The sequence below is a fragment of the Pinus tabuliformis genome, chromosome 5_2, assembly GCF_031772625.1.
Source record: "Pinus tabuliformis cultivar Carrire ecotype Pingquan chromosome 5_2, CPIR1, whole genome shotgun sequence".
Taxonomy (NCBI): Eukaryota; Viridiplantae; Streptophyta; class Pinopsida; order Pinales; family Pinaceae; genus Pinus; species Pinus tabuliformis.
In genome coordinates, this window is record NC_142306.1 from 1012435483 (window position 1) to 1012459203 (window position 23721).

Below are 23721 nucleotides of genomic sequence, written 5' to 3' on the forward strand. Positions count from 1 at the left end.
GCTCTAGGCCTGTCCTCAGAGCAAGGTGTCGTCGTCGATAAGGACAAGACCCGCCAGCAAGAAGTCAATGAGGACCTTCTCAAACTGGCACGAGTAAAGGACCAATATACTGATGTGATGCTAGACATGATACTGACAACCAGGGATGGCCGACTAAAAATGAGTCAAGAGACACCGCAGAGAGGCCGACTCAGGCTAACTTCCCTTGAACAAAAGCACGACTCAATGTGACTATGTGGCAGCATATGATGACTCTGTATAAGTTCGCCATGCAGGAGGCACGAACGAACCCTCCATATGATTGGAAGAGATAACCAATTGGGGGAGAACTGACTCAATAACAAGGTTATGGCATACCTAAGTCAAACTAAATCCCACCCATGCGGAGGAGACTTTGTTTTGAGTGTTTTGTTCAAGGGCGACACGACCGACTCTAGCTGCCAACAATAAATTGAAATAACGTCCCTGTTCCTGCTCTTTTTTGGAATATTTAATTTTTTTGTCTTTTTCTGTTAAGCCGGAAAAAGAATAAAAGAATGCTATGGTATAGTGGAAAGAACGAGTGTCGGTGAAACAGATGATCTAGTTCCTGGGAAAGGAACGTTCCTATGCTCAATGCAGGGAGGTGAAAACTGGTCAGTGACACTCAGAGGTATGTTCCTTCCACGGATCAGGGTATGTCAAGCTGCAGAATTCAAAGGTATGCAAGGTTGATTTTGCAGATGTCATGGTCAAAAGTTGGCTTAAACACGAGTCCAAGTGAAGCCGGCTCTAGGCAAAAAGGTGCAAATGGTCAACATGCAATGCAGAAATACAACTCAACACACATAGGAGCCTCTAGGGTATAAGGCCAGAAGGAAGCGAAGAAGCAAAGAGGAATGAGTCTTCAACGCATAAGTCATGGTGGGACTACAGAGGACTCCCGAGCCTACTCAAAACGAAGCAGCATGGCCAACAAATGTCAGTGAGGTGCTAACTACGATGCCCATGTAAAGGAATGGCTCTACCATCGTGTCATGATTTAAAGAATCGGCGAGTGAAAATGGCTTATGAACCATAACATGATGGGGTGGACCCTACGGCAGATGTATCGGTCAGATGGAGGCTAGTATGCATAATGCAACGGAAAAAATGGTGTCCCTAACCTATATGCCAGTGAAAACACGATACCTACCATGACGGGTCAGCGGTCATGGAACCGTCTCGAACTGTCGAAAAATGTCCAAAATGTCCTGAAAATCAAACCAAACTCGGCATTCCAAGCTCCCAAGTTAAAAGTCACATGAGGCAAAATAAAATAAAATTTTGAAAAAATTTTGCATTTTCAAAACTTATAAAAGGCATTTTTGACTCACCATTTTCACCATTTGACTTGGAGAGCAAAAATTGTGGAGCAAAAGGAGCAAACTTCCCTGTGATCAATTCAACCGTTCAAACTTGCCGAAAACTTCCAGGTAAGCCTCAAACTTGTCTTGCAATTAATTGTGATAGTTTTTAGGAATTTTATTTGATGTTTTACCGTTGGATTTTTGCAAAAAATTCTTTCGCGGCATACACATGGGTTGGCAATATAGAACTCGCGTATACGACGGCCCTACACGCGACTGTATACAGATGAACCCGCGTGTGCGCAACAAACTAATTTTATAGACAAAACTAACGGATGAAAATGATTTTTTCTTCCAGGATGACTATCACATGGCATGAAAGAGAGCACTCAGCCGTGGATAATGAAGTTATGGGCAATGATGAGGCATTAGATGCCCTACGGGGATGCGGGTTGCTAAAATTCTTCAAATTGCCAAATATGAAAGCAAACACGTGTCTGCTCGAGAGGCTCATTGATTATTGGGATGTCGATAAGGAAGCATTTGTGATTGATCAGATGCCACTCAGGATAGAAGTGGAAGATATATATTTTATCACGGGCCTTTCCCGAAGGGGAGAGGTAGTACATTCCCGGGGCAGAACACGGAATAGCCTCAGTGTAGATGACTATGTACAGCTTTACTGCCCAGGTCATCGGAAGGTCGGGAGCCAGATCTCTATCCCACATGTGGAGAGTTTGTCACTCAGGATAATCTTGTTCACCATAGCACGAGTGAACGGATCATCCTCACTACATCAAGTGTCACGGGTAAACATGAGCGTGGCAGTGGACTGTCTCACTACTGTGTTTGACTGGTGTACCCCTCTTCTTGCCAACATGAAGGAACAACTCACTTCTATCAGGAGGGGACAGACCAAGAACTTTGGGTTTGGAACCATCTTGTGCACTTTCTTCTTCGAGAAGGTTCCCACACTCCGCCCCAGGGTAGCAGTTGCCATCAGTAGTCCACGCGATCCACGCATGGGCCGGTGGGCTGACTTGATGAAACGTCTGGGGGGTGGGGAAGTACCAAGGAATGCATTTGACGATGACTTCTTTGCTTGGTGGGAGCAGAAGATCATTGCCGTGGATGACTACCCCTATGCTGGGCTGGATTTCCGAGGAGATCCTGATCTAGTGTTACCACCGGATGCAGCATGGGGCGAGATTGGTAAGAATTTTTTATTATTTTATGATTTTTTTTTGGATTTTTCAAATATAATGATGAATTTTGAAAAATATTTTTTGATGAGATTCAAATGACTAATATGATGATCATGTTCCAGACATTGGGCCTGTACGACCAGATGGATTCCCGCGGCATGGACGGCGTGGCCGAGGAGCCGAAGAGGCGGCTGCGGATACGGAACGGACCCTGAACAACGTCCAACGACACTTGGCGAGACTGAGCTGCCGAGTACCGATGGCCGAGATAGAGGACCTTCCTCCGGATATGCAACATCATGTGGTTGGCATGCCACGTGACTGGGTTTGCGCCTTTCGGCGCGTGGCCAATGCTATAGTGACATACTTAGACACTCATCCTGAGCCGAGGCGTTAGATATGCCTGACATGATTATGGGCATTTGAGTCCCAATTTTGTATATTTTTGGACACACATATGTACACTCGAGGCGTTTTATGATATATATATATATACAGTTTGACTTTTTGATGTATGATTTTATGATGATGAATGATTGATATGCCAGTCTAATGCTTGATTAGCGATAGAATCAGCTAACCAATTTTGAGATCTTGGAATGTGCAAATAATTAATGTAAATAAATGATCTTTGCAACAACCTCACCCTTCAATATTGGCGATATAATAAAGGATCCCTAACCCGATAAATGTTATTTAATGAGACACTATCAATTGAGAATCAAGATATACTACCAATGAGTCGATCCCATAAGAGATTGCCTCGGATAATAAATTGATAACAGCTGTATACTCGGCCATATTGTTTGAAGCAGGACCGATAGACATGCCTCTCGATACCATCAATTGACCAGTTGGATAATAAAGTACCCAAGCTGCGGAAGCAAGATTCCGGGTGTGTCGACTAGCACCATCGGCGAACCCAAAATAGACCAAATCATCCATCAGCACCTGCCATAGCAGACCAAAAAGCACTGATATCAGAAAACGCTTGACGATATATGTATAAATATATACATAAAGTACAAAGAAGTCATTGCCCAGCCTTAACTAAGCAAAGTACTTCTTTAGGTAGAGCCCATCAGGAGGCTCCACCCACTGACTCCTAGGGATGTTTATAGGTACGATGATCGAACCAATCAATATACTCTCTTCGGCAAATGAATGTGTTGGAGCCAAAGGGACCGTACAAACATCACTAGTCGAACTGGAGGACCGAGATTCGACTTCACGCACAGGGGCATAGAAGCGTAACCGACGATGTAAATCTTCCAAAGGTCGATCTATGGCCGTCATTGCTTCGAATATCGCTTCATCCGATGGAAAAACAATATCCGAGCAATCCGATGCAAAGGTGGAATCAAGGGTCCGAAAATGAGCCACATCGCCATCTATTTCTTTCCCAAAGGAAATAGTAGAATGGTTATCTACAGAGTTATCGATAGATTCGCATCTAGGTTCCACTGTAGATATAAGAGATTCTATTCCACCTACCTTGTCGTCACCTGATGTGGTCGCAGATGAAGCTAAGGTTCCAGGATTCGAAGAATAAGGAGTTTGAACAAACTCTCTCCGTAAAGGATCCCTGGAGGATGAAATTGTATGTATACCAGCTGTAGGAGGGGGAAGATTAAACATACCCATCAATGAGGAATACATCCCTACTCCTAGACTCTCGGTAGGGGGACGGGGGTTACCCACTAAAGGAATAGTAGATTCAGAGTTTGCTTGAGGATCAATTGGACAATAGTCCAATTGGTCAACCTTAACGATTTTCCCCTCATGAGGAAAGCAAATGACACGAAACAGAGTCGAAACCACAGCATCCATCTCGTATATCCAGTTCCTTCCTAATAGGAGATTATAGTCTAGGTTAGCGTCTATGACCTCTACTTCAATATTAACGGCCTTTCCTCCAACACATACAGGAAAAGCCGGGATAATCCCGTATGGCCTATGAGAATGACCATCAAATGCTGTCAATAGGGTGGGTGAAGGAACAACCGACGGTGATCCAATGGCCTTCCAGCATGACATAGACATGACACACGTGGAAGCTCCCTCATCTACAACCGTACGAAAAATATTCATTTTCTGGTAGGTAGACTTTATCTGGAAAGCCATGTGATGAGGAAGTCTCTTTTTGACATTAATCATATCAAAAGTGAGAGCTAAGGAGTTACTTGGATCTAATGCTCCCATTGCGATAGCAAGGCACTTCGTTGAGCAGGACATGACTGGAGCACCTCTAACGCGGACATAGCACATGGACTCTGGGCCAGATCCTCAACAATGGAGTAATTCTGGGCTGCCCTAATATTAGGGTTGATAGTCGCGCGTTTTGCGGAACCTTTCGGCACCTGAGGTATAGTCTCAACAGAAGGTCGCTCAATATGAAGTGGGTTGTTAGTTTCGGGAACTGATTTACCCTTAGAATTTTCACCTTCACCATAATCGCGTGACCGTGTGGCCACATTAGCGTGAACACCCATCATGAAAACATTCGATGACTTGTCCCCTTCCTGGTTGCCCCCTGAGGAGGTACCAGGGTTTGAACTTGCGCCAGCAAGAAGTTGCTGCCCTTGGGGGAAAGGGTTAGTTAACACAGCTTGGGAACTAGAAGTCCCTTGCTGTCCTAACAAGCGCTGAGCGTCTTCAATCCTAGGGTAGAGATGAGTTAGATGGTCTCCACTGCATAATTTGCAAGGAAACTTAACTTTCTTTCTCGACTCATTTCCACCACCATAGGCGTTGTTGCCAGATTTATTTGCATCGAGCTTCCCATCCGATTTCTTCTTCTTACCACGTCCTTTATTTTTCCCATTGGAATTTTGATTTCCTTTGGGGTTATCGGATTGGACAGAATTAATTGAAGAAGTTTGGGAAGCGGGAGGATTAGACAATGTGACTTGGTTGTTAGAAGCAGTTTGCAAAGACAACTGCTGCAATTGATTCAACAAGTTCACTGTAGATGTGTCTACTGACCCAACGATACCATCCGCGTGCGGACCTGGCTTCGGCTTAGCTAAATCAACCTTAGATCCAGGAGCATCTGGAAAGTACTTTTTTAGGATCCCAGACTGAGAGTAGATCAATTCCAATTGCTGGGCCCTAAAAATGGCTTGCTCCTCAGAATAGACCCCAGACATGGAGACATCCTTGGAGATCTCGGGTTGTAAAGACTTCAAAAACCACTCAAGACGGTATTCCGGGGGAATTTCGGCTTTAATGAGCCTCTTTCTCTGCCTCCATTCCTGAATGTGATTGGAAATGTGAGTAGCCTTATCCTGACGAAAGGTGGCCAGAAGTTCAGTTTCGGCGTCATAGCGGACAAGCAACTGAAAGTGATTTAAGAAAATATTGGCTAAGTCGGCGAACGATGTAAAGCTGCCCCCTGGCAACTCTATATAGCACTTGGCCGCATTACCAGTCAAGGTGCGCTGAAAGAGTCTCAACCTAATCGAATCCTCGATGAGGGAGTTGGATGAGCACCACAGATGGAATGTGGTTACGTGGTCGCCCGGGTCCTCACCACTCTTCCCTTTGAATTTTGGAATGTCCGAAGGGAGTTTGGTTGGGACCGGAGGCCAGGTTGGATTATACCTGATTGGGTCATTTGTCAACTTTGTGAGATCTGGCAAGTTTAACGTTGCCAGAAACGGAAGCCTAGGAGGACCTAGGGGATTCCACCCGGGCTGGGCAGAACTCCCAAAGCTCTGAAAAGATTGTCCTGGAATTTTGGAGGCACCAGGCTGCCCGAAGTCACCAGTAGAACCGGCTGAACCAAAAGGCAAGCCTTGTGGTCCAGCAAAATTCAGAGTTTGACCAACTCCTGCCGTATAACCTCCATAACCCGCAAAGTTTCCTCCTAAAGAATGGTAAGGAGTTGATAACCCCTGATATGGATTCCAAGCCAAAGCAAGGGGAGGAATACTTTGAAATGAACTAACCGTGGTGTACGGCCTATTCCCTTGTTGGCCGATAAACGGATTCCCAGTTCCCGCGCTACTAACCCCAGGGTTATTCCAACCTTGGAAAGGATTGCTGCTTTGTCCTATAGAAGAAAAAGGCATGGATCCTACCGTCGGGTTGGAATGTGGTATATGAGCACTTCCGAAAGGAAAACCCTGGAATGAAGCTGATCCGCCCATCATGGACGTAGCGGCACTAAACGGAACTGATGGAATACCCTGTGATTGGGTGCCAAAAGAGAAGAGTCCAGTACTAAAAGCATTGGTTTGGGCATTTCCACTCGTGGACGGAATGGAGGTAGACCCAAGTAGAGATGTGCTTGCAAAAGATCCAAACAAGGAAGTGGAGGGGATGGAAATGGTTCCTCCCCCTTGCACCGATGTAGGGGTTTGCATAGTCGCAGCACTCGTAGAAGCCATGCTTCCAGTAGTGGTCATGAATGGTAAGCGCGTAGCGTAACCTGGACTTGCTGGTCTATGTGACGGAGTCCCAACGTATTGCAATACGTCTGGATGACTAAATGGTAGGGGAGAATTCGGAGCCCCTAACGACTCTGAGAATTCTTCTACCTCTACGTTATTCTCCGCTTGAAAAAGAACTCGAGAAAGGACTGGATTATCCCTCTCTTGTTCAGAAGTACCAGGTCTTGCTTGGGCAATAATGCCTCTGCTAGGAGGATCAATCTCTGATGCGTCAACCGGCGTAGGACGAACCCCACCGGTGGTACTCCCTCTGCGCCTTCTCGGAGAAGGCTGTAAACTTGGCGGCGAAAGACCACGAAGTCTTCGAGACCGTCTGGGAGATCGGTCAGCCACTTTGAATTTTTTGTTATGATCTAACTAAAGACTCAAAAAATTGAAAGCTAGGCCAACTAGGAGCACAGAGCACACACTATAAAGTCCCTAAAGACACAGCCAGTCAAACAACTTCCAAGTATTTCCGCTCCAGGTGATTAGGACTGGACACCAAAATACGAGAAAGTGAATCAAGGGGCCTTCTGAAGATAGTCTAGGATGATGAGGGCCCAGTCCTATCAGCGAAGGTATCAGAGGAAGTTACGCTGACCTCCTAACAACAGCCTACGCCGGTGCAAGCCCCCAAGCTTCGCAAGGGTGCCCTCCAGTAGTACTGTCGAGAGTGATACAACGTCAACCTCAGGTGCCAGGGGATTCCCCTCCGCAGCCACCTATGTAGATCCCTAGGAGAGGCAACTATGGGTACCAACTCGTCGCAGAAGCCAGGCGGAACAGTCGTGAGGTAAGTTCAGACAAGTAGGAGAGGGGGTATCTCTCTTTCCTGTCTTCACAGACCCTCGTGCTTAACTCCTAGATTCGGAGCTTTCCTGGTCTTCCTAACGCTATTGGATTTTCTCTTGTTAATCAGACTCTTATGTTTGACGTTTTATGTGGCCTTGGAGAGTTAACTCTCCACTCGTCTAATCCAAGGCCCTAAAATCCTAAACTTGTTGGTGTAACTAACTAAAACAAAAATTTCTAGTGGATTTTAATTAGCGCTTGATTTTATTAGGCTGTTGTTTAAGTCACAGGGTAATGGAGATGAAACTTGTGGTGTTTTTATGGACACAAAAGAAATTAATAAAACTTAGCTACATGCACATGCACTTTTTGTTTTCGATGAAGAGAAATTTCTATGAGGTTCAGAGGTACTTTTAATATAAACAAATTTTCCTTTTCTTTTCAGACTCCACACTCACAAAAACTAACAAAACTATATATGCCTAAAAAAGAGATGCAAATCTATCCTAATGCAAGAACTATATGTAGATGCAAGATTTAAAGACTACTCTAAAAACAAAGAAGGAAAGTTGCTGCCTTATCAAATTTGTCTTGTCACTAAAATGCTTAGATAGAAGATGATGTGTTACCAATCATTTCGTCCAAACAATAAAAACAAGTTCTAAGATAAACACAAAGCACTTTCACTTCGCAAAAAAGGAAATCAAATGAGAAGCAAGTTTAAGAAAGCGAAACTCAAAACTTTCAAAAGATTTTCTTTCAATGAAGCCAAGAAGTCTTTTTCAAAGAATGCTCTCAAAAATACTGACACCAATGATTGATGAATAGGCAACCAAACACTTTTGTGAATTGACACCTTTCAAATGATGAAAACCCAACAAAAACAAATGCGTTTGAAATCTCTCATGACAATCAAAAGCAGCAATGAAAGTCCAAAAGATCAAAAGACAAGTTTCAAGAAAATGGTAACAAACAACTTTCCCGAAACAAAGGAGCAAATGGTCACAAAAATGGTTTCGTTAAGCAAACAAAAGGTCACCAAAACAAAATGAACACAAAGATTGAATCCAATCTTCCTACTCTGCCAAAACAGAGCAGTCAATATTCTTAATCAGAAATCTTGTGTGTCAAAAAACAATGACGCTTGCAATTAACGAAAACAAGACTGATACTCCTTATAACTAGAAAGAGTTCAGAACAAGATGCCCCCTGTTAAACAGAGGACTATTACTGGAAAATGACTGCTTCAAACTGACCCAAACTACCAGACAAACATTCAACAAAAAGAAAATTTATAAATCTTGAAAATTAGATAATATACGCGCCTGCAGCGATGTGTAGAGTGCGTGTACACGCGACTGTAACTGAGGAAACCTGCGTATACGCGGGTTCACTTAGTACAACTTGCATATATACGCTTCTATAATCCAGCAAAACAGCGTATCTGAAGATTTTCAAGAAAAATAAAAAACACAGACTGAAAAAACTGGAAAAGCTTAGAGTTCAAGAACAGATCAGACAGTCAGAGCCAGCAAACAGAGAGGCTGAGCCTTGATTGGCTTGAAGACTACCCAAACTAGGAACAACAAGAGTGTTGTTCCCCAGTGGAGTCGCCAATTCTGGTTGAGGGGAAAGTACCCCTAGGGTCCTTTGGGTTGAGACTCTACCAGACTGAAAATTGCTTATTCAAAGAAACACACACACAGCCATTATCTTTACTATAAGCAAATTCTAATGTTTAGGGTACGTACCTAAGGTCCTACGTTCGAGAAGGCCTTTAGGGTCCAAACCCTTCTTGGAGTTCCCTTCTTCTCCTTTGACCTGTAAAACAAACAAATCAAAGAACACAACAGTACATGGACAAATACTTATATGAAAACCATCTTCATGCTATAAAGTTAGTTATAAAAATATTTAAGTAACTACTTGCATAAGAATTCAAGACAAGAATCTCATGAGCACAAAGAAAGATTGTTTCGGGAACCAAGACGTGTTTCTTTATATAAAGGCAAGTAAAGTACATATAACGGAAAGATTTCACCTGAAACACCTTAAGCAGGCTCCAAGCAAAGCTTCCTCCCGGATTCGTTCCAGCCTCAAGCCTCCAACAAGAGCTCCTTCCAAGTCTTACTCAATGGTGATATAAAGGATGAATGATCACCAATACACATGGAAACAAGGGTTTCCTATGCAAAATGGGGGAAGTGCAGAAGGCACCAAGGACTTCAGACCTGGTCTAAGGGGAAAATCTCAGCATAATAATCTTGCTCTTCTTTTCTCTCTCCCTTAGGCCTTCCCTTTGATGTCTTTTTATACCATCTCCAAAGTAGTTTTTTAGTTAGGAGTTGGTTGGGAACAGTTGGGCCACAGGCACTAACAGGTGATCAGCAGGTAAAACCCACGATCTCTGCCTGAAAATAAGGAATTATTTATGTTTTTTAAGTGTTTTAATACATACACGCGGGTTGGGTATACACAGACCCGCGTGTACACGCGTTTAACTCGGGGCAATGTCGCGTATAGGGGATAAAACACTGTTTTTTAAATTTTAGGACCAGGTTTGGAAGGAGGGGTTGCCCTAGGCCATGAGTGCAGCATCACAAACCATAAGAGTGAGATTTGGAGCTATAACAGATTTGTCACTTGAAAAAAAGTTAACTTTTAATAAAAATGGTTTTGAAATACTTTTTTCATTGTAATAATGACAAGCCATTCATGCAGTAACAATCTGCCCTCCTTCACACCTTGCTCCTGAATATCCTTTTGGAAGATCTGCTCACTATCCCCGGTCTCTATAAGGCGATCAATTGTCTCTTCATCGGCCTTTGTCCCAGTCACTGTAAAAACAACTACTTCTCAACATTCCTCCTGAATCATCTGCAAGAGTATCTGAAAATCAGACATGCGGTCCTTTAACTCGTTTTTTTCTTTAAGGTGGTAGTCATTGAAATTCGAGAGCGATCAACACCGGTGCCTTTCTCGCATCTAGGTTTCTTTCTATTTGGCTATATTATTTGCATCAAGAGATTCAAGTTTTTGCTTGATATTGTGAGCAATTTTTCCCACTTCATCCACATTTTTCTCCATGCACTGTTTAATTGATTTCATAGCAGTTGCCTTCTTCTTCACCTGATCCTGACTTACATTTTCCTTTTTTATCTCCAATGCAATCTCTGTCTCAGCTATAATAGTCCTTTTAAGAAGCACCTCCATCTCATCGTTCACTAACATCATAGACATAGCTATCTGTTCCACATACTCCTCTTCACTCTGTTCTGTAGGGCCTACCATGTCCCCTTCAAATTTTGGATCTGAGTTTTGGTTGCATCCTTTGACCTTTGAACTTTCAAATGGCGAAATGTTAGGATCCTTGCACCACGAACCCATGGGAACACCCTTTCTGTCAACAAATCCTACACCTTTTTCATATTGGATACCACATGCAGTATATGCAAAACCTGACATAGACATAATTCTTTCTTTGGACTTCAAAAATGACAACAAATTATTTGCAGTCTTGACACGCCGACGAAGATGATCCACTTCATTTTTCGATCTTTCCGCAGCACTCAAAAGACATTCTTTCACCTCCAACAGTTCTAATTCTAGGAGGTCCTCTCGAGTCTATGGGTCAATTCCACCTGTCACGCATCCTGTAAAGTTGATTCATTTTAAAAAATTTGGGAAGCGGTGATGAATTTCGGGCTTAGAGTTTCTATGTGCCGCGCCAGAACAAATTCACACTGCGGAAAACTTCTCTATGCGTCGCGTCGCGCCTATGTGCCGTGCCTTTCTCCAATGCGCCGCACAGGTGGCCTTCAGCACAATTCGACCTTTCAAACACTGTTTTCACTCTTTGACAATTTAACTCGGTTTTCTTTGATGCCTTTTGATGCAAATGGATTGTCAAAGACAGCAACAGAATTCATTAGTCACGTTTCAAGAATTTCACCTTCCACCTGCAGTGCCTTTGCAAATACAAGCCTAATTAGACACGTGAATGTCGATAGAAATACACCTTCACAGCTTTTAAATTTTGCAATTTCTGAGGTACTTTTTAAAACATTCTTGATCGAAGCAGTGTTGAGAAAAAACTTTGTATACTTCTTGGAAATCTGCTCCTAAAAAGTTTTCGAACCCCTCAGGAATGGTACCAAGCAGTTTCCTGTACAGAGTTTAGGAGCGGTTTCTTTGGATGCAAAGGAAAAACATCAAAATGTCTTATATGATCAAGACCTCAAATTTTGTGTTTAGAAACCCATTAACTAATTGGCACCTTTTACTTTTAATGCAAGCTCTGTTCCTTTTATTTCCTCCTTGATTTTTTGACTTAAATGACGGTTCTTTTTGGCTATTTTTGCAGAGATGACTGATGTTGAATTCAGAAAAGGATCATGTCGAGGTTGCATGTGAACATCTTCAACTGAAAAACTTTGAATAATTACATATTTGAAAGCAAATTTAATGATTTCTTCTTCAAAACAGAGTTTTGAAGAAGAATCTCTCTTGAGCATTATTTGATGATGAAATTTTGTAATGGAAACTGATTTGGAACCTCTCATGCAGACTTAGTCGACAAAACCCTAGACCTAAAAGACTCTTTGCTGCCCAAAGACCATCCATGACTATAAATGACTGAAACATTGAGTTTGATGAATTTTGATGAACTTTAATGATCAATCACAAGCCAGCAGATACAAACATGAGGGGAATGAATGACAAAGCCCTTCCATCATATTATGGCATGCTCCTAAATGGAATGCAGGTGATCGAGCAGAATGGGACACCTAAACATGAAATGCAAAAAGAGTTTTGATCTCTGACGGAGGACTGACAAGACTGACTCTAACATTGGCTCCAATGGGGATGGCAACTCCTTGGAGGTGCCAAGAACTTCAGATCTTTGGGTGAGCAAACAGTGCGTTCGTCCATTGGGCCATGGAGTCCATTATTTTGAAAAATTGACACAAGACTATTAACTGATTTATTGACTGAAACCTGACTCAAACCTAACTCAATTGTGAAACTGAAATGACTGAAAAACTGACTCGACAAACTGAACTCAAAATACTAAGACCTGAACTTAAAACTTAAAGCTTGGTGATAGTACATAACCACCTGTGTTTTTTACAAGGAAATATACGATCAAACTATATCAAAATGCCAATGTAACCAATCAAGCAGATTCCTTCTTGATTGATTCTCCTAATCAGATCTCCTGGTCAACAACAGATACTGGTAACTAGGCATCCAAAAACATGATACTTCAATAATGACCTTCACTGCTGACTGCAACAAATCTGCCATTGGATCATGAAAAACATAAGGTCTTTTCTCCTGCTGAAGAAACAAGGTGTCTTTTTCTTGTGATGCTGATCTCTTTTCATAAATAAGAGTAGGTTCCTGGTCTTCAAACAATTCTGAACAAGTAGATGAGCAGATCTCCTCTTAAAGGAACATTTCGAAACATGAGACATATGAAGAGGAATTTGAAAGGGAATCCTGAATGGTCTGATTTTCTGTAGTCTGAATATATTGTAGGTCATCTTCATATGATATGACAGCTAGATTGTCATGTTCCTCATTACATTCATCAATCATGAGAAAAGAAACTTCAAATGATTCTTGAAACCCAACACTATAATTTCTATCATCTACCATAAATTCATCCAGAGAAACTTTTTCACTTACTTGAACGCAGATCTCATCTTGTTGTTCATGAACTGGTTGGATTACCTCTTTATGAAGGCTTTTTTCTGATGGCATGAGAACATTTGGATTCATAACTCTGTGTTCTTTATTCCAAATGATTTCAACAACAGAGTTCTCCTTCATGGGATTCAGTACAAGGTATTCTTGGTCATCACAATCTGACTCTAGATCTGAAATGGCTAACTTAATGTTATCACTTTCTGAATTCAAAACTTGACTTCCCTGCATGCTGTTTTCTTCTATGGACAGATCTGAAATGAAACTTTCTCTTTCATCATTTTCATCCATATGGAAATCTTCAACTTGCTGATCTATAAAGCTGCTTACAGGACCGTCATCCTTTTCAAAAGAAGAAGAAGTTCCCCCATCACCTTCTTGACCATGTGCACACTGTAGATCTGCGTTAACTTGAGCTGTAACATGACCATGCAAGAGTTGATCTATCTCATCTTCAGACAGAGGAGATAATATTTTTTGTTTTCTTCTGCTCAAACAACGATTGTCTTCATTAATTTCAAGTGAAGGTGTATACAAATTTTCCTCATACAGCTGATCCATTTCATGTAATTTCTGTTGACTATCAAAATGCCAAATTCCTTCATCTTCCACCGTACTAAGATCTTGATCCTGCTGCAAATTTTCCTGAGCATCTTGATGGGAATCCTCTAGGTTCTCTTCATGTTACTGAAATGGATTTTCGTACAGGGCTTCCATGATCTCATCATCCATGAAATTATCATCTTCATAAACTTTCTCAAGATTTTTAATAAAACTATGAACATGGCTACAACAGTCCTCAACTAAAGCCAAGGATGGATATGATTCTTTATACCTTCAAAGAATATTGCATGAAAATCCTTTAAACAATAAATAGACGCCGGTGGCAAACTTTCATACCAAGATTGGGCTTCATCTTCCAGAGTAGCCATAAACATTTTCATCAAACAGTCTTCAGGAAAATCGATCTTTAATTTATGCACATGAATGTGAAATTTCACCAGATGAAGAGCAACGTCATTACCTTCCACATTTCTGAACATAGGAAAATTCTTTGACCAATCTACCTTGGGCATTTTATTTGGAAAACTTGGGATGTGATCTCGGCTCATGGGAGCGTATCTTCTTGCAACCCGATCCATCTTGAAAACCTTAAAGCTACTGATCTTCCTACAGTGGAGTCACCATGAAGCATTGATTTCTGGATTTTTTCAGTGAATGGAGTCACCAGGTGAATGATTTCAGCCTTCTTATGTCTGATCGTTGTCCACCATCAACAATCAGATTTGAACTTGATACATGTACTGGGGCAATTAACAAGTTAGATGTCACGTTTACAAGCTAGATCGGAGATTGACTGAAGCAGCGTTTATCTACTTCCGCTAATGCAAAGCAAAAGCGTTTCGAAGGCTACCTGGCATAACTTCAGGCTCCGTCTGTAGCTATAAAACAAATGACATCAACAAGCAAACCATTTTCTTCCCCAGTATGGTTGCCACTATGTTAGAGCCTAGATTTGCCTCAGGCTGAAAAGGCAAGGTTCTAGGTCCACATCAAACCACGCTCAGCCTCGTAGCTAGCCCTACGAGGCTAGGAGAGGGATCTCTCCGGGTCAATCTCAGCGAAAATTATTTCAATGAGGCTTGAGATGACTTGAAATGGGAAAATGATTTTAGGCTAGGAAATAGATATGAAAGAGGTAGTTTAATAAATGACTAAGTTTTCAGGGCTGTATGGGACAAAGAATAGTATGAGCTTGAGAAATTAAATCAAAGACATATATTGTATCATGATGAAAGATAGGCAGGAATTTTGGCAATCGAATTTGAATAATATGGAATGGAAAGACAGTGGAGAGGCTGAAAAGGGCATGTGTGATGAATCCTTTTCAGATAGAAGAAGCCATACAGAACATGAACGCTTTCCCAAGTCCGAGCAGTAAACTGAATTCTACCTTCCTTACTTAAAAGCATTCAGCTGGAAATGATTATGAATGAAATGTAAAACATCACAAGACACATATGGAACATAAAGAAAAAACAAATGCTAAACTCATACCACAGGAATCTCATGAATCAGAGCTGCATCATTTCATTAATTCTCTGCCAAAACTGTACAATGAAAGCGCTGGGTTTTTCTCCACACCTTTCCCAGAAATTCCAACCCCTTACAAATGATTTTTCATACAATAAATAAAAATATATGTGGGAAAACAGATCGACACAAAATGAGGGATTATTTAATCATTATTAACAAACAAAAGATGAAGAGCTAGCCATCTGTTCTGAAAAGGGGCAGCGTTACATGTGAAATCTGTTGATAACCAATGAAGAGGTGGAAACTGTAGCTGTATATCCCTTCTGAATCGTAACTGAAGTCAGAAATAGACCATCTGTTCCTATTTCTTTGCCATGGTAGATGTCTTTGTGGCATTTGGTCTTTGAATTTTCACCTTCCCCGTTTGAATTAAAACATATTTTTTATAATCAGTATCCAGATGTCTAGTTTAACAGGCATATCTCCCAACGTGTCTTGAGAGCATTCCATAACCGCTGTATGCTCTATATTATTTCCATTCTCTTTGCTGTGGTAGATATTTTTGCTTTAATTTAGACTTCAGTCTTTGACTTTTTATGTTACATTTGTCGCTTGAATAAAAGTTAACTTTTAATAAAATGGTTTTGAAATACTTTTTTCATTGTAATAATGACAAGCCAGTCATGCAGTAACAATCTGCCCTCCTTCACACCTTGCTCCTGAATATCCTTTTGGAAGATCTACTCACTATCCCCAGTCTATATCAGACGATCAATTGTCTCTTCATCGGCCTTCGTCCCAGTCACTGTAAAAACAACTACTTCTCGATATTCCTCCTGAATCATCTGCATGAGTATCTGAAAATCAGACATGCGGTCCTTTAACTCGTTTTTTTTTTAAGGTGGCAGTCATTGACATTCGAGAGCGATCAACACCGGTGCCTTTCTCACATCCAGATTTCTTTCTGTTTGGCTATATTATCTGCATCAAGAGATTCAAGTTTTTGCTTGATATTGTGAGCAATTTTTCCCACTTCATCCGCATTTTTCTCCATGTGCTGTTTAATTGCTTTCATAGCAGTTGCCTCCTTCTTCACCTAATCCTGACTTACATTTGCCTTTTTTCTCTCCAATGCAATCTCTGTCTCAGCTATAATAGTCCTTTTAAGAAGCACCTCCATCTCATCGTTCACTAACATCACAGACGTAGCTATCTGTTCCACACACACCTCTTCACTCTGTTCTGTAGGGCCTACCATGTCCCCTTCACATTTTGGATCTGAGTTTTTGTCGCATCCTTTGACCTTTGAAATTTCAAATGGCAAAATGTTAGGATCCTTGCACCATGCACCCATGCGAACACCCTTTCTGTCAACAAATCCTACACCTTTTTCATATTGGATAACACATGCAGTATATGCAAAACCTGGCATAGACATAATTCTTGATTTGGACTTCAAAAATGGCAACAAATTATTTGCAGTCTTGACACGCTGATGAAGATGATCCACTTCATTTTTCACTCTTTCCGCAGCACTCAAAAGACATTCTTTCACCTCCAATAGTTTTGATTCTAGGAGGTCCTCTCGAGTCTATGGGTCAATTCCACCTATCACATATCCTGTAAAGTTGATTCATTTTAAAAAATTTGGGAAGCGGTGATGAATTTCGGGCTTAGAGGTTCTGTGCGCCGTGCGCTGTGGATGCGCTGTGCCAGAACAAATTCACACTGTGGCAAAATTCTCTATGCGTCGCATCGCGCCTATGCGCCGCGCCTTTCTCCAATGTGCCGCACAGGTGGCCTTCAGCACGATTCGACCTTTCAAACACTGTTTTCACTCTTTGACAATTTAACTTGGTTTTCTTTGATGCCTTTTGATGCAAATGGATTGTCAAAGACACCAACATAATTCATTAGTCACGTTTCAAGAATTTCACCTTCCACCTGCAGTGCCTTTGCAAATACAAGCCTAATTAGACACATGAATGTCGATAGAAATACACCTTCACAGCTTTTAACTTTTGCAATTTCTGAGGTACTTTTTAAACATTCTTGATCAAAGCAGTGTTGAGAAAAAACTTTGTATACTTCTTGGAAATCTACTCCTAAAAAGTTTTCGAACCCCTCAGGAATGGTACCACGCAGTTTCCTATATAGAGTTTAGGAGCGGTTTCTTTGCATGCAAAGGAAAAACATCAAAATGTCTTATATAATCAAGACCTCAAATTTTGTTTTTAGAAACCCATTAACTAATTAGCACCTTTTAATTTTAATGCAAGCTCTGTTCCTTTTATTTCCTCCTTGATTTTCTGACTTAAATGACGGTTCTTTTTGGCTATTTTTGCAGAGATGACTGATGTTGAATTCGGCAAAGGATCATGGCGAGGCTGCATGTGAACATCTTCAACTGAAAAACTTTGAATAATTACATATTTGAAAGCAAATTTAATGATTTCTTCTTCAAAACAGAGTTTTGAAGAAGAATCTCTCTTGAGCATTATTTGATGATGAAATTTTGTAATGGAAAATGATTTGGAACCTCTCATGCAGACTCAGTCGACAAAACCCTAGACCTAAAAGACTCTTTGCTGCCCAAAGACCATCCATGACTATAAATGACTGAAACATTGAGTTTGATGAATTCTGATGAACTTTAATGATCAATCACAAGCCAACAGATACAAACATGAGGGGAATGAATGACAGAGCCCTTCCGTTAGATTATGGCATGCTCCTAAATGGAATGCAGGTGATCGAGCAGAATGGGACACCTAAACATGAAATGCAAAAAGAGTTTTGATCTCTGACGGAGGACTGACAAGACCGACTCTAACAGGTTCACTTATTTCTAGTTCTAACGTCTGAGGTACTTCAGGTTCACCTTGAATTACTTTTGGTTCTATAACTTTAGTTTTTCAAGTTTAAATTGAACTATTTCCAGTTCTACTACTTATGTCTGAATTGTTTATGATTTTATCACTTCAGGTTCTGTAACAATAGGTCTAGTAGTACTGGATGATTTAGGTGTAATTTCAGGGGGTAAACCTGGTCTGAGGGTTATAATGAGGGTTAAGTGAATTTTTATTATTGAACAATAAGAGAAAACCCTAAACAACCAAAACCCTAACTTGAGGAGATGTAACACCAAGAGTTTATGGGCCCTGTTGGGATAACTTGGCCATCCAACTTCCTGGGGTCGTAAATTGGTCATCTTATCTCTGTTTGATGCATAGGTTACCTCATTGGAAATATCTCCCTCAGAACTATGGCTTATGACGTGATTGCCATAGCAATCTCCAAGAAATTTTACAAAAAAACGTCGTTTAGGGTCTAAAAACGGCTCCGGAAGTTGAGGACCCAGAAAATTGCCAAAAATAGTAAAATGTGCTACAATTAAGGAAACATATGAAACTGAATAGTGGGTCTAGCAATGGGCGGGTGGCCACCAATATCTACCTGGATCACTTTAGGTATGGAAACTTGTGGAAATGCCATGGTTTTGGTAGCAGATTCTACATTAATTGATGATAAACCAGATGGGATTCCAGAAGACTTAGTGGAAATTGAAGAAGAAGGAATATCAGGCACAACTATTGAAAAGATTTTGTTGAGTGATTGATACCTAGCAGGTACAAAGGGTCTACCATATATAAATGATTTCAGAGGTCTTGTAAGCAAGGAATTTTTATCTACTTGGCTAGGTCCACTTTCACGATTGGATGAAGGTTGACTTACAATTGAGGATTCCATTATGGTTTGCCTTAATGAGAAGGATAAACGAGTATGTAAACTTGGATTTCCTTTAGGTAAATAAGATAAAGGAGTTTCATACCAAGGATTTGATCGAAAAGGAGATGGGATTTTAACTACTAAGGTCTTCTGAAAGAAGAATATGATCACTTGTAGTAGGTGCTTGAGTAATTTCTTAAATACTTAAAAGAATAGGTGGTAAATTTTCTGTTTCAATAGCTAAAGTTACAAATTCTTGTGATTTGATCTATAGAGGAGTAGAAACTAGACCAGGTGAAGATGAAACGTGAGTTTCTAGAGTTACTAGTTTAGTGAACCACTCTTCAGGTATAGATTTAGGTTCTGAAATTTCAGACTCAGTTACTTCAGTTTTAGGTTCACTTATTTCTAGTTCTAAAGTCGGAGGTACTTCAGGTTCACCTTGAATTACTTTTGGTTCTATAACTTTAGTTATTTCAAGTTTAAATTGAACTATTTCCAGTTCTACCGCTTATGTTTGAATTGTTTATGATTTTATCACTTCAGGTTCTGTAACTATAGGTCTAGTAGTACTGGATGATTTAGGTGTAATTTCAGGGGGTAAACCTGAATTCTACAAGAGCGTCGAGTGTGATCCACCATAGTGAAGTTTTAATGAAAAAATATTACTGATGTATGATGCTCAATTTTACAATTTTAACAATCAAAATAAATAAAAACAATGAAAAGGGATAGTAGGTATAAAAGGTTACCAGGCTATTGTGAACTACAATATACCATTAAGTATGTGCAAGAAATCTCCTCGAATGCTATGTTCAGTGTATCACAAACAACAAGGCAACTGCCTCAGTTACCGATGGCTAGTTTGCAACCTAGACGAGGTCTTTCTATATACTCGAGAGTATGTGGAAGCTCAGTCCATGTTAGTGTTGTCTAATGCATAACTATATGATGGGAAGCATTCCGATATGCTCTTTGTACATGGAATACTGACCACCCATAGAATGTAACACAAACAATTAACGACAACTCCTATGTTTATAGACATTGGAACACATATTCTAACCTTGACCCACACTAAATGTGATGTGATTAATTAACACCTTTGAATATTTTAATTGATTTTATTATTTTTCTTTTTATTAAATTAGTCAAATATGTATGATAACCAATCGATGTGATAACTTAATTTCAACTAATGCAACTAACATGAAATGTAACCTTTTCACTTTGATGAATCCTATCTATGAAAGAGAGAAGACTTCATTCACTTTTCAACAATGCAAAATGTGTTCTTCTATAAATCTCTTTTAATTCAAACCAAAACAATTTCAAAAGCACTCTTTCAAAATAAAAAAATAAACTCATTATAATGCAAGAATCGATTAACAAGAGAAAAATATCACAAATCCTCTAACACAATAATTTTCAAAACGAAAACACTAATGCAAATCAATTCAACAAAGTTTTTCATTTATGTTTAAAACAAGCATACGAAACAAATCAAGGCTATCTTTCAGTGAGAACACTAGCTTTTACAATAATGAAATAATTCTTTAAAATATAAAAGAATGGATGTTTTGATCAATTCTGAGATAATCACAAGTAATTTCATAAGCCAAAGACTCATTTTAACAGATCAACAAACCAACGAGACACCAAAAACCTTATAATGTAAAGATAAGTGATTTCTCAAGAAGACAATCAAACACACTAATATAAACCTAATGTTGACTTTTCTTAGGTGAATACAGACCCAAAAAATCACAACAAACCAAAAATTGCAGACCCATAGGGTAGAAACCTAGTTATTTGGACTTTTCTAAGGCTGTCGCACTTACACAATTGACACCCATGCGATATCACTTTGTTTATGAAAAAAGTGTTTTATCACTTTGTTTTCTATTTGTGTGTCTGCAGACGCGCACTTGCGTAGGTTCCACGATAGGTGCGTTTAGTTCCACGAATCTTGTGAAGAGGTCCAAATAGGTAGGAGCTTGAGTCTAGGTGTTTGAGGATAAGATTCATCAACAAGGCTTCTAGTCTTTACTTTTTATTTTCACCTAGTTAGAAAGGTTTTCACACTTTTCAGTGGAGAATAGTGGGACACCCTATGCAAGTGACAATGACTAGATCTGCGATTGCACAATTTGTTGCTAGGAAAAGTTTGACACTACTTGGAATTAGGGTTTTAAAGTAATGTAATCTAGGATTTTTGTACTTATCCAAATGGATTTTGATTCAAATTTGTAGGGGATTGCTGAGAAAGGTTTGTCGGATAGCAAGAGATCTAGTTTTAAGGTATTTACCCTCAATGTGACAAAGTGATGGGTAGCAATCCTTGTTAACATCATCATTAGTATCATAAACTGGGTCCTTGTCAAAGCGATGGTCGTTGACCTTCCATTTCCCTTCCTTTACATGCAAGTAATATCCAATGTCAACCTTCAGAGGATAAATAAGATCATCTTCTTCAAGGCGTTCAAGATATTCATCACCAAACATAACATCCATGAAAATGGTGGGGCTTGCCTTGAATTCTATTCCCAAGGCTTTGTCTTCATCATGATCCTCACCATGCTCTCTTTCAAAATCACCCTCTTCATCAATGTTTTTGTTAGGTCCCTATACTAGTAGTGTAGCCCCTTATTGTTATTAGTGCAACCCCTTTATTGTATTGTGCCTATGTAGTCCCCATAATGTTATTATTGTGCCCCATAGAAGCCCACTATTGTTCTTTGTTGTTTCCTTAGAATATTATTGTTACGTCGAATATGATTATATTGTGACCCCTTGGAATCTTATATATAGAAAGGAGGCCTTTTCATTTGTATCATCCAAGAATTGTTCATTTGTGTAATGTAAAGGAGGTTTCCCCCTCGAAGAGGTTGATTTTTAAGTCGTTGATCTATCTTTTCTCTATTTTGTGTGCAGGTTTGTTAGGCCCCTATACTACTAGTGTAACCCTTATTTTTATTACTACAACCCCATTATTATATTCTTGTACCCATGTAGTCCCCATATTTTTACTATTGTGCCCCATAAAAGCCCACTATTGTTATTATTATGCCCTTACATTATTATTGTTATGTCGGCTCTAATTATATTACGACCCCTTAGACTCCTATATATAGAAAGGAGGTATTTTCATTTGTATCATCCAAGAATTGTTCATTTGTGTAATGTAAAGAAGGTTGCCCCCTCGAAGAGGCTGAATTCTAAGTCGTTCAACAATCTTTTCTATCTTTTTGTGAGCTGGGTTCATAACATTTGGTATCAGAGTTGTGGATTCTAGGGTATCGCTGCTCCAAACAGGTCATTGTGGGATTTTCCCTATAACTATTTTTCTACGAAGTTTCAAAAGCTAAGAAAAAAAAACATTTGAGACAAAATCGGTCTAAACCTTGGTTCTGAATTTCAGATCCTATCTCACTATATTTTCGGAGATATAGCCTGAGGAAGTTAAGGTTTATGAAGACCCCCGAATTACATTCCAAACAGGTGACCTGGGGAAAATCTTCATAACTTTCTCTATGAGAATTGGATTGAAATTTCGTTAGAAGTTACATAAAGAGGACGGATTGTAGTTTCTGGTTTACATTTTTTAGATCCAAAGGTCGAAACATTGACACATGTCACGTCGTACAAGTTCTCTATACTGAACTAGTGTATAATCAGGTCACCGTGGGAGATTTGGCATTACTCTTCCTTGGAGAATCCAATTTGGATCAGATTGGTGGCATTGGAAAGAGGACGCAAAGGACTACCACAGGTCACGATTTCAGAACTGGAAGATTCGAAATTATAGAGTTACAGTCATTTCAAGATCGAGCTCCTAAAATCAAGAAAAAACGAGATGAGGAATTTTGATGGCAAGGATCCGGTAAAATGGATACTACAGATGGAGAAATATTTTGATCTACATGGTGTACCACTGTTACAAAAGGTATGTATTGCATCTAATTATTTAGAAATGAATTAATTTTTATGGTATAAAGGGCTTTGTTCTCGTAAACCACTTGTCACATGGTCAATTTTCACGGAGGAAATGATAGCACATTATGAGGATACAAAGAGAAACTCCTTCTTTAGCCAATTGATAAATATCAAACAAAAGGTTTCAATGGAAGAGCACATTGAAGACTTACAAAAATTGAATATAAGGGTAAATTATATTCTAGAGAAGCAAAGGATTGATGTCTTCATAGGGACTTTAAAGGATAACGTTCAACATGAGGTTCATTTTTGGGAACCTGATTCATTGGAGGAGGCATTCGAGTTGGCAAGAAAAATTGAAAGCGAAATTATGAAAACAAGGAATCCCACCACTCATGAGTATAATTATGGAAGTGTTTCTTCTCCTAGCCTTCCACAACCTACAAGGCTTACACCACAACAATTGGAAGAAAAAAGAGAAAAAGGGCTTTGTTAAAATTGTGATAGAAAATGCACTAAAGGTCATAAGTGCACTGAGAAGAAATTATT

The 23721-nt window shown here is 39.9% G+C and overlaps 1 protein-coding gene across 1 annotated transcript; it reads right to left on the reverse strand.

The window, feature by feature from the left end:
• Positions 1-10758: 10758 nt before the first annotated feature.
• On the reverse strand, positions 10759-11232 carry LOC149162701 (uncharacterized). Its single transcript, XM_089435270.1, has one exon. It carries the CDS (start codon positions 11230-11232, stop codon positions 10759-10761), a length of 474 nt encoding a protein of 157 aa, XP_089291396.1.
• Positions 11233-23721: the final 12489 nt, after the last annotated feature.

Bases quoted from the DNA above. Each gene is read 5' to 3' on its own strand.
- LOC149162701 (XM_089435270.1), bottom strand. From the start codon at position 11,232: ATGTCTATGTCAGGTTTTGCATATACTGCATGTGGTATCCAATATGAA.